This window comes from Anomaloglossus baeobatrachus, chromosome 3, assembly GCF_048569485.1.
Source record: "Anomaloglossus baeobatrachus isolate aAnoBae1 chromosome 3, aAnoBae1.hap1, whole genome shotgun sequence".
Taxonomy (NCBI): Eukaryota; Metazoa; Chordata; class Amphibia; order Anura; family Aromobatidae; genus Anomaloglossus; species Anomaloglossus baeobatrachus.
In genome coordinates this window covers 679783076-679795355 of record NC_134355.1, presented here as the reverse complement: position 1 = coordinate 679795355, position 12280 = coordinate 679783076, and the positions used below count along the sequence as shown (strand labels likewise).

Sequence of the window (12280 nt, the reverse complement as noted above, 5' to 3'; positions counted from 1 at the left end):
ACAGGACAGGATTAGATACACAGCTCAGCAGACAGTATCACACAGGAGAGGATGAGATACACAGCTCAGCAGACCGTATCACACAGGAGAGGATGAGATACACAGCTCAGCAGACAGTATCACACAGGAGAGGATGAGATACACAGCTCAGCAGACAGTATCACACAGGAGAGGATTAGATACAGAGCTCTGCAGCCAGTATCACACAGGAGAGGATTAGATACAGAGCTCTGCAGACAGTATCACACAGGAGAGGATTAGATACACGGCTCAGCAGACAGTATCACACAGGAGGGAATTAGATACATGGCTCAGCAGACAGTATCACACGAGAGGATTAGATACACGGCTCAGCAGACAGTATCACACAGGAGAGGATTAGATACACAGCTCAGCAGACAGTATCACACAGGAGAGGATTAGATACAGAGCTCTGCAGCCAGTATCACACAGGAGAGGATGAGATACACAGCTCAGCAGACAGTATCACACAGGACAGGATTAGATACACAGCTCAGCAGACAGTATCACACAGGAGAGGATGAGATACACAGCTCAGCAGACCGTATCACACAGGAGAGGATGAGATACACAGCTCAGCAGACAGTATCACACAGGAGAGGATGAGATACACAGCTCAGCAGACAGTATCACACAGGAGAGGATTAGATACAGAGCTCTGCAGCCAGTATCACACAGGAGAGGATTAGATACAGAGCTCTGCAGACAGTATCACACAGGAGAGGATTAGATACACGGCTCAGCAGACAGTATCACACAGGAGGGAATTAGATACATGGCTCAGCAGACAGTATCACACGAGAGGATTAGATACACGGCTCAGCAGACAGTATCACACAGGAGAGGATTAGATACACAGCTCAGCAGACAGTATCACACAGGAGAGGATTAGATACAGAGCTCTGCAGCCAGTATCACACAGGAGAGGATTAGATACAGAGCTCTGCAGACAGTATCACACAGGAGAGGATTAGATACACGGCTCAGCAGACAGTATCACACAGGAGGGAATTAGATACATGGCTCAGCAATGCTCTGTCCCTGGCAGCTATGTCCCCAGTAGATGATGACAGGCCGGCAGCCCACACACTCTCGGGTACAGACTTGGTATCTGAATTATTTGCTGCCAGATACTCTGATGTATTAACCCTGTGAATGCAGTACACGAGCTCCACACTGAAAATTAACAGACTGTTTGTGGCTGGCAGTAAATGCTGGGACTTGTGGTCCCTTAGGACGGATTTCCTGCATCACTCAGGTGAAAAGGGAAATGATCCTGCTTCAGAGTCCGATTTCAGTAACACACACACACACATATACACATATACATATACACATACACACAATCTCCATGTCCATGCTTCTGCCGCACACAGACGCGTTTCGAGCGCACGGCTGTTAAACTTTGGTTTAATCATCAATTAGACTTTTCCGCAGAATGATATTCGCTCGCGGTGCACGGGCTGCAGAGGACATAGACGCTTTATTGCTCCGTCAATTCAATGACCGCCGCCAACACCACAATCACCGGAGATGGATTATTCATGGCTTCCTCCACCTCTACAGCCAACCGCCCCACATCCCCCTATACACCGTGTGCAGAATTATTAGGCAAATGAGTGTTTTGATCACATGATGCTTTTTATACATGTCGTCCTACTCCAAGCTGTATAGGCTGAGAGCCAACTACCAATGAAGTAACTCAGGTGATGTGCACCTCTATAATGAGGAGGGGTGCGGTGTAATGACATAACACCCTATATAAGGGGTGCGCAATTATTAGGCAACTTCCTTTCCTTTGGAAAATGGGTCAGAAGAGAGATTTGACGGGCTCTGAAAAGTCCATATTGTGAGATGTCTTGCAGAGGGACGCAGCAGTCTTGAAATTGCCAAACTTTTGAAGTGTGATCACTGAACAATCAAGCGTTTCATGGCAAATAGCCAACAGGGTCGCAAGCAGCGTGCTGGGCAAAAAAGGCACAAAATAACTGCCCATGAATTGAGGAAAATCAAGCGTGAAGCTGCCAAGATGCCATGTGCCACCAGTTTGGCCATATTTCAGAGCCGCAACGTTACTGGAGTATCAAAAAGCACAAGGTGTGCCGTACTCAGGTACATGGCCAAGGTAAGGAAGGCTGAAAAACGGCCACCTCTGAACAAGAAACATAAGATAAAACCTCAAGACTGGGCCAAGAAATATCTTAAGACTGATTTTGCAAAGGTTTTATGGACTGATGAAATGAGAGTGACTCTTGATGGGCAGATGGATGGGCCAGAGGCTGGATCAGTAAAGGGCAGAGAGCTCCACTCCGACTCAGACGCCAGCAAGGTGGAGGTGGGCACTGGTATGGGCTGGGATCAGCAAAGATCAACTTGTGGGACCTTTTTGGGTTGAGGATGGAGTGAAGCGCAACTCCCAGACCTACTGCCAGCTTCTGGAAGACAACTTCAACTTCTTCAAGCAGTGGTACAGGGAGAAGTCTGTATCGTTCAAGAAAAACATGATTTTCATGCAGGACAATGCTCCATCACATGCATCCAACTACTCCACAGCGTGGCTGGCCAGTAAAGGTCTAATAGATGAAAAATAATGACATGGCCCCCTTGTTCACCTGCTCTGAACCCCATAGAGAACCTGTGGTCCCTCAAAATGTGAGATCTACAGGGAGAAAAAAAAAATTATATATATATATATATATATATATATATATATATATATATATATATATATATATATATATATATATATATATATATATATATATATATATATATATATATATATAATCTGCATTGTTACTATACAGAGCAGAAAAGGCATCAATGTGTAGCCAGGCAGATCCACCTCCCAGGATCAGATCTAGTGAGGGTCATCACAGCAATATATCAGCCGTCCCACGCTAATGTATAACCCCAGAAATGGCGGCTGGTCAATAATTACTAGAAGAAATCCAGGCTCCATTCATCTCACACATGATAGGTTTTGTACAATCTGATCTTCAATGTAAACCACAACAATCCTCAGTGTTAACCCCTTATATTCACTGCTGATCCACACATTTATATACAATAAAGAAACATAGAAAGTGAGCCACTGTGTACATACATTACTGATCCTGAGTTACCTCCTGTATTATACTCCAGAGCTGCACTCACTATTCTGCTGGTGCAGTCACTGTGTATATACATTACATTACTGATCCTGAGTTACCTCCTGTATTATACTCCAGAGCTGCACTCACTATTCTGCTGGTGCAGTCCCTGTGTACATACATTACATTACTGATCCTGAGTTACCTCCTGTATTATACTCCAGAGCTGCACTCACTATTCTGCTGGTGCAGTCACTGTGTATATACATTACATTACTGATCCTGAGTTACCTCCTGTATTATACTCCAGAGCTGCACTCACTATTCTGCTGGTGCAGTCACTGTGTACATACATTACATTACTGATCCTGAGTTACCTCCTGTATTATACTCCAGAGCTGCACTCACTATTCTGCTGGTGCAGTCACTGTGTACATACATTACATTACTGATCCTGAGTTACCTCCTGTATTATACTCCAGAGCTGCACTCACTATTCTGCTGGTGCAGTCACTGTGTACATTACATTACTGATCCTGAGTTACCCCCTGTATTATACTCCAGAGCTGCACTCACTATTCTGCTGGTGCAGTCACTGTGTACATACATTACATTACTGATCCTGAGTTACCCCCTGTATTATACTCCAGAGCTGCACTCACTATTCTGCTGGTACAGTCACTGTGTACATACATTACATTACATTACTGATCCTGAGTTACCTCCTGCATTATACCCCAGAGCTGTACTCACTATTCTGCTGGTGCAGTCACTGTGTAAATTACATTACTGATCCTGAGTTACCTCCTGTATTATACTCCAGAGCTGCACTCACTATTCTGCTGGTGCAGTCACTGTGTACATACATTACTGATCCTGAGTTACCTCCTGCATTATACCCCAGAGCTGTACTCACTATTCTGCTGGTGCAGTCACTGTGTACATACATTACTGATCCTGAGTTACCTCCTGTATTATACTCCAGAGCTGCACTCACTATTCTGCTGGTGCAGTCACTGTGTACATATGTCGCGGGCGGGGAGGAGGGTGTCGGCACACTACGCTCACCCCTTCTGCTCGGGTCCGGCAGCTGCTCAGTGGTGGCTCGAGCTGTGGGCCGGATCCCGGGGTTCCTCGAGCGACACTCCTCGCCCGTGAGTGAAAGGGGATTGTTGTTGGGTGTGGGGGATTGTTATAGTTCGTGACGCCACCCACGGTTGTGGTGATGTGTAGCACCACCGCTGCTCTGAGTGGGGATCCCGGGGATGGTGAAGGGGAGCAGCCAGGTGTTGTGTTGCCCCTCCGTGGGTAGGGGTTGGTGATCCCGGGGCCCAGTGATGAGATGGGAGGTGCAGGGCCTGGTGGGCGCAGGGACGCGGGGGCAGCGCTGTGCCTTGCGGCACTGTGGTACTCACTCAGCCTGAGACGTGGACACAGTTTGTACGGTAAACCAAACGGCTGATAAGACGGTCCCACGGACGGCTGCTTTGCTTTCCCGGTAGGTGACTGTGATGTCCCTCTTCCTTGCACCTAAGTTTGACTGATGGTAGCGGTGGATTCCCTCCGGTTACCCGCTCCCCGGCTGCAATCTGGGCCGGAGGAGCTCTACACTTTGCCCGCAGGCGCTGGCCCTGAGAAACTGGTGCCTTGGCGGTGGCGGTGTCTCTCTGCTTCAGGTTGGGCTGTTGCCGTCAATCGGGACTTGGTTGTTGGGGGATCTACGTCCCCTTCACTGACGGATTCGGCAAATTTGGCGACTCCTAGCCTTGCCGGGGTCCGAGAGGCCCCTGCCCTGGTGCTGACTGTCCTTCGGAACACTGCTCCAGACCACCGGGCACACAGCCAACGGGGTCCTTCCAGGAACTTCCAAACGGTCCCCCTCCAGACAGTCACCGCCGTCGCTGACCTTGCTGTTCTGGCCCTACACAAAGCTGGACCCTTCAGGCTTTGCACACTCTCTGCTCTGTCACCACTTCTTGCTTTCCTCCTTTACTACTCTTCTTTCCTCCACTTTCACTTCTCTGTTGTTTACTCAAGCCCTGCCTGGGCTACTCCTCCACTCCTTCCACTTCCTCCTCCCTGACTAGACTGCCTGGTACTTCCCGCCTCCAGAGCTGTGATCTCCTTGGTGGGCGGAGCCAACCGCCTGGCCCACCCCCTGGTGTGAATCATCAGCCTCTGGAGGAAGGCAACAAGGATTTCTGGTTAGCTGTGATGTGCCTACCTGGAGTGTGGGGTGTGGTGGTGTTGTGACCTGTGACCCCTGGCTTGCCCAGGGCGACACACATACATTACTGATCCTGAGTTACCTCCTGCATTATACCCCAGAGCTGTACTCACTATTCTGCTGGTGCAGTCACTGTGTACATACATTACTGATCCTGAGTCTACCTCGGTGAGCACCTTGGGTAACGCTGCATCCGTTGCTGCCATTTCTGGAATTTCCCTCATGTATTAGTAAAGCCTCGTTACTTCCCCATAATCCCCGATGACAAAACATCACGATTCCTGTTTCTCTGCACGGCCGGTCATTGTTCACACGCCCCCCCCCCTCCGCTGAGCACAGGACAGGGTCATACTCCAGAGGTCCCTGTCACCAGTGCACCCAGTATAGATGGCCCATTGTGATAGTGGGATGTTGGCAGCGGCCCCGGCTGGCATGCCTCATACTGTCATAAGTCATGATAATAACTCTTCCATTGTAATCAATGGTCAAACGTCCCCCCCCCCCCCTCCCCCCTCTCTCTGCTGGTGCCAGTCATCGCTGTCTGTCTAGAGTTTTATTCCTAAATCTGGAAGCTCAAAACTTCAGGAAACTCCCATGTAAGTGGCACTCACCATAGAGGCTGTATCCCCCCCCCGTATTCCTCTGGCTGGGGGATCATACAATACAAGTAGCTAAAAATTAGATTATAAGCTCTTGGGCCATAAGAAAATGACACCTTCTGAGACAAACAAGTATTGGAGAGAGTGCCAGCTCTTGGAGACGGCCACATCTTTAAAGAGCCCCCTCACCACATTCTGCGCTGTCTATAAGTAACTAAAAATGAGCTTAAAGGCTCCTCGGGGGCGGGTCCAGTCACACTTCATATGGATTGGAGTTGGGGTGAGGGAAGCAGCAGAAGGATGGGGACCTGTTTGGTTTTTTTTGCCACAGTGCCCCCTCTCCTTTGTGTCTTCCTACAGTCGTATGTGGCGCCCCCGAGGCTTCCGTCCCCACAGAGATATTGCACCTCAGCCAGAGGTGTGATGTCCCATCCTGGGTAAGAATGGGGTCATATGCCGGTCCACAGACTAAACTTGCACACACCAATTGGTAGGCATACACTGGGTCAGGGATAGTGGCAGCCACCCCCATAGATGTATTCATGGGGCCGTAAGTCCCATCCATCTGTCCCAATGGTGTGGGAGGGGCCTAGCCAGAGGGAGTGTGGGAGGAGTCAGAAGTGACAGATAGGAACCAGTCAGTTCCAGTTTTACCTCAGACAGTCTGACAGAGAGAGAAGGAGAGGGAGGTGGTTACCTCAGGAGAGTGTGAGAGGGAGGTGGTTACCTCAGGAGAGTGTGAGAGGGAGGTAGTTACCTCAGGAGAGTGTGAGAGGGAGGTAGTTACCTCAGGAGAGTGTGAGAGGGAGGTCGTTACCTCAGGAGAGTGTGAGAGGGAGGTCGTTACCTCAGGAGAGTGTGAGAGGGAGGTAGTTACCTCAGGAGAGTGTGAGAGGGAGGTAGTTACCTCAGGAGAGTGTGAGAGGGAGGTAGTTACCTCAGGAGAGTGTGAGAGGGAGGTAGTTACCTCAGGAGAGTGTGAGAGGGAGGTAGTTACCTCAGGAGAGTGTGAGAGGGAGGTAGTTACCTCAGGAGAGTGTGAGAGGGAGGTAGTTACCTCAGGAGAGTGTGAGAGGGAGGTAGTTACCTCAGGAGAGTGTGAGAGGGAGGTGGTTACCTCAGGAGAGTGTGAGAGGGAGGTGGTTACCTCAGGAGAGAGTGTGAGAGGGAGGTAGTTACCTCAGGAGAGTAAAGGACTAAAGTCTGAAGAGAAAGTGACAGAAAGAGGTTCCTGGTGGAGATCCTGGGGTCCAGTTAGGCCCAGGTGACACCGAGAAGAAGGGATCCCAGGGCCACGGAAGGGCATATTGGCTTGTGGCCTGTTCCACTGGAAGATAAGGTGGAGGGATCTGGCTGCATCCAGGGACGGTCCCCAGACAGAGGGACGAAAGACAATTCCTCAAAAGTAACACCGAAGGCCCGAGGTGGCTGCAAGCGCCCAGGGCCACAACCTGCCACAGATCCCCTGTGAAGGGGGCAAGATATAACTGCGGTCAGACCCCTTTGTTCAGGCCCTGTGGTGGAGGCCGAGACCAGCACAGCTACAACGGTCAAGGCTAGGAAGTCAGTCAGGAAAGAGACACCGGAGGGGTGCACCGGTATTGACCTCTGAACTACCCGGGATCGGCGGAGGCACTGGACAGTGGATCCCAGCATACTGTGGGCAACCGGTTTGCTAGCGCCTGGACTCAGAAACAGTGAGTAAAAGACCTAAACTGCAAGCCCTGTGTCGTCTGCTTTATCCGCACTCCTACTACAGAACACAACACCATAGAACCTACAAAGCACCAAAGGTTGCCCCGGGGTACCCACTCTACTTGTGGAGAGCAAGAAACACCTCAGCTGCTATAACATCAGCCCCGGAGGGTCCTTCCAGCAGCTGCGGCCCTAAAGAGCTGCACATTACCACAGGTGGCGTCACGAATCTTATATAAACTTTAACACTATCTTCACCCCAATATCGCGACATCATTAACTGACTCCACCAGGGTCTCGGAGTCGGGCCCCGCCACCGCTGACTACCCCGGACTAGTCCGGCCCGACACAGAGTCACCTAAGGCCCTGGGATGGGCGAGTCACATACAGTCTGTATATAAGAAACTAAAACCTATATTATATGAACCATAGGTCAAGAAAATGAGATCCTCAGGGGTGGGGCAAAGAAGCACAGGCTGAATATTATAGGCTATAAGAATATTTTAGAGATAGATGGTGAGGAGCTCATTTTGCTCAGCAGAGGCGCAGTGCAGAGGCGCGGGGACACAGGCGGCAGAGGCGCAGAACACAGGCGGCAGAGCTCTCTGCACTACAAAACATTCCCTTATAGATCCCAGTCTCCAGAGAGGATCATGGCAGCCAAGGAGACAAAGATGGTTGTCAGGACTCATCACTGGATCACGGGTTGTCAGTGGTCACAATGTAAAGGATCCTGGAGGCTCAGATTATCCCTCACCTGCTGGAATTGTATTTTAGAATCCAGCAGTCCTATGTAAGACCACAGATGACATTAGTATAGCAGCACATGACAGCCTCAGCTCTGCTACATCTATGTGCCAGTACGAGGAGGCGAGTGACGAGTGATGTGCGCTGCCGACGCCTCAATCACTGCCACAATACGTAGTAATCTCAATCCTAATCCCTGCACAGTCCAGAATAACGCATCTGGAGCGACACTACAGCAGCCCCAGCACTGGCTGCACCGCCACATACCGGGGAGAGAGCGACACTACAGCAGCGCTGGCTGCACCGCAACATACCGGGGAGAGAGCGACACTACAGCAGCGCTGGCTGCACCGCAACATACCGGGGAGAGAGCGACACTACAGCAGCGCTGGCTGCACCGCAACATACCGGGGAGAGAGCGACACTACAGCAGCGCTGGCTGCACCGCAACATACCGGGGAGAGAGCGACACTACAGCAGCGCTGGCTGCACCGCAACATACCGGGGACAGGCTGAAGAGGAGGCACATCACACCGACACCAGACCCTGAGCAGCTGCTGACCCCCCAGAGACCCCCAAACCTGGCAATATACAGAGACAGGAGGGGACAGGTCACACACTGCTGACGGGAGGAGGGGGCCGTGCAGTGTACTGGGGTCTGTGCAGTGTGGGGGTGTCACTGTGAAAGTAGTCATGTATTACTCCTGTGTCACACAGCACAGGGGGGACCTGCAGTGCGGAGGGGTCTACAGGGGCGCAGAGGGGGTCTACAGGGGCGCAGAGGGGGTCTACAGGGGCGCGGGGCTGGAATTATTCAGAGATGGGCCTCGCTGTCATGCCTGGAAATATTAAGTGTCCTGCAATACAGTGCAGCGCTACAACATGGGGGGGCCGTACAGCGAGGAGGTTTTACAGCACAGGATGGGGGGGGCACACAGTGTGGGGTGCAGGTGTATAGAGTGGAGGGGGACATGCAGTGTGTGTGGGGGGGTCTTGCTCAGTACAGGTGAAACGCAATACATGGCTGTGTGATGTGGGGGTTCCTGTATTGGGGGTGTCGGGCAGTGCAGGCAGTGTGATGTGGGGGTTCCTGTATTGGGGTGTCAGGCAGTGCAGGCTGTGATGTGAGGTGTCCTGTATTGGGGTGTCGGGCAGTACATGGCAGTGTGATGTGGGGGTTCCTGTATTGGGGGTGTCGGGCAGTACATGGCAGTGTGATGTGGGGGTTCATGTATTGGGGTGTCGGACAGTGCAGGCAGTGTGATGTGGGGGTTCCTGTATTGGGGTGTCGGGCAGTACATGGCTGTGTGATGTGGGGGTTCCTGTATTGGGGTGTCGGGCAGTACATGGCTGTGTGATGTGGGGGTTCCTGTATTGAGGGTGTCGGGCAGTGCAGGCTGTGTGATGTGGGGGTTCCTGTATTGAGGGTGTCGGGCAGTGCAGGCAGTGTGATGTGGGGGTTCCTGTATTGGGGTGTCGGGCAGTGCAGGCAGTGTGATGTGGGGGTTCCTGTATTGAGGGTGTCGGGCAGTGCAGGCAGTGTGATGTGGGGGTTCCTGTATTGGGGTGTCGGGCAGTGCAGGCAGTGTGATGTGGGGGTTCCTGTATTGGGGTGTCGGGCAGTGCAGGCAGTGTGATGTGGGGGTTCCTGTATTGGGGTGTCGGGCAGTGCAGGCAGTGTGATGTGGGGGTTCCTGTATTGGGGTGTCGGGCAGTGCAGGCAGTGTGATGTGGGGGTTCCTGTATTGGGGTGTCTGGCAGTGCAGGCAGTGTGATGTGGGGGTTCCTGTATTGGGGGTGTCTGGCAGTACATGGCTGTGTGATGTGAGGTGTCCTGTATTGGGGTGTCGGGCAGTGCAGGGCTGTATGAGATGGGTGTGGGGGTGTCCTGTAGTGGGGGTGTCTGGCAGTATATTGGGGATATCTGGCAGTACATGGCTGTATGATGTGGGGGTTCCTGTATTGGGGGTGTCGGGCAGTGCAGGCTGTGTATTGGGGGTGTCGGGCATTGCAGGCTGTGTATTGGGGGTGTCGGGCAGTACAGGCTGTGTGATGTGGGGTGTCTTGTGTTGTGGGTGTCGGGCAGTGCAGGCAGTGTATTGGGGTGTCGGACAGTGCACGGCTGTATGATGTGGGGGTGTCGGGCAGTACATGGCTGTATGATGTGGGGTGTCCTGTGTTGGGGGTGTCGGGCAGTGCAGGCTGTGTGATGTGGGGTGTCCTGTGTTGGGGGTGTCGGGCAGTGCAGGCTGTGTGATGTGGGGTGTCCTGTGTTGGGGGTGTCGGGCAGTACACGGCTGTGTGATGTGGGGTGTCCTGTGTTGGGGGTGTCGGGCAGTGTATTGGGGGTGCGGGCAGTACACGGCTGTATGATGTGGGGGTGTCTGGCAGTGCAGGCTGTGTGATGTGGGGTGTCCTGTGTCGGGCAGTGCAGGCTGTGTATTGGAGGTGTCGGGCAGTACAGGCTGTGTGATGTGGGGGTGTCCTGTGTTGGGGGTGTCGGGCAGTGTATTGGGGGTGCGGGCAGTACACGGCTGTATGATGTGGGGGTGTCGGGCAGTACACGGCTGTGGCCGGGCTTACCATACATCGCTGCTTTGTGCCGGTGCTGCGGTCGGTGTCTCCTCCTCGGCTCGGCAGCAGGGAGGGGGCTGGGAATGAATGGAGGGGCTGGAGCGGCTCATTCAGCTCCTGTCCCCGGGGAGGGGGCGGCTCTATGTAAATATCTCCCCTCCCATCATGCATCAGATCCTGCTCTCCAGGCCCCCCCCGTCCCCTGTACTGGCAGCAGTGTCCCCCTCCTCCTGCAGGAGGCGCTGCCCCACCTCACAGGGGGCCGCAGACCATACCCGTGCACAGTCTGCCACAGGGGCGCTGCCTGACCTCACAACTCCTCCACTGTCCCCACTGCAGCCACAGGAGACATCCCTGGACCTCACAACTCCTCCACTGTCCCCACTACACCCACAGAAGACATCCCTGGACCTCACACCTCCTCCACTGACCCCACTGCACCCACAGGAGACATCCCTGGACCTCACACCTCCTCCACTGACCCCACTGCACCCACAGGAGGCATCTCTGGACCTCACACCTCCTCCACTGACCCCACTGCAGCCACAGGAGACATCCCTGGACCTCACAACTCCTCCACTGTCCCCACTACACCCACAGGAGACATCTCTGGACCTCACACCTCCTCCACTGACCCCACTGCAGCCACAGGAGACATCCCTGGACCTCACAACTCCTCCACTGTCCCCACTACACCCACAGAAGACATCCCTGGACCTCACACCTCCTCCACTGACCCCACTGCACCCACAGGAGACATCCCTGGACCTCACACCTCCTCCACTGACCCCACTGCACCCACAGGAGGCATCTCTGGACCTCACACCTCCTCCACTGACCCCACTGCAGCCACAGGAGACATCCCTGGACCTCACAACTCCTCCACTGTCCCCACTACACCCACAGAAGACATCCCTGGACCTCACACCTCCTCCACTGACCTCACTGCACCCACAGGAGACATCCCTGGACCTCACACCTCCTCCACTGACCCCACTGCACCCACAGGAGACATCTCTGGACCTCACACCTCCTCCACTGACCTCACTGCACCCACAGGAGACATCCCTGGACCTCACACCTCCTCCACTGACCCCACTGCACCCACAGGAGACATCTCTGGACCTCACACCTCCTCCACTGACCTCACTGCACCCACAGGAGACATCCCTGGACCTCACACCTCCTCCACTGACCTCACTGCACCCACAGGAGACATCCCTGGACCTCACACCTCCTCCACTGACCTCACTGCACCCACAGAAGACATCCCTGGACCTCACAACTCCTCCACTGACCTCACTGCACCCACAGGAGACATCCCT

At 53.2% G+C, this 12280-nt stretch overlaps 1 protein-coding gene across 3 annotated transcripts in view; it reads right to left on the bottom strand.

Moving 5' to 3' along the window:
* The window catches only part of EFR3B (EFR3 homolog B), a 98882-nt gene extending 87824 nt beyond the window's left edge, over positions 1–11058 (bottom strand). For 2 of the 3 annotated variants that reach the window (XM_075341288.1, XM_075341289.1), the window contains exon 1: positions 10965–11058. In XM_075341288.1, the coding sequence (XP_075197403.1) occupies positions 10965–10971 (7 nt within the window). In that variant the 5' untranslated portion in view covers positions 10972–11058. Of the gene's footprint in view, positions 1–4528; positions 4626–10964 lie in introns of those variants that run through there. The other variant, XM_075341290.1, reaches the window with a different exon arrangement.
* Positions 11059–12280: the final 1222 nt, after the last annotated feature.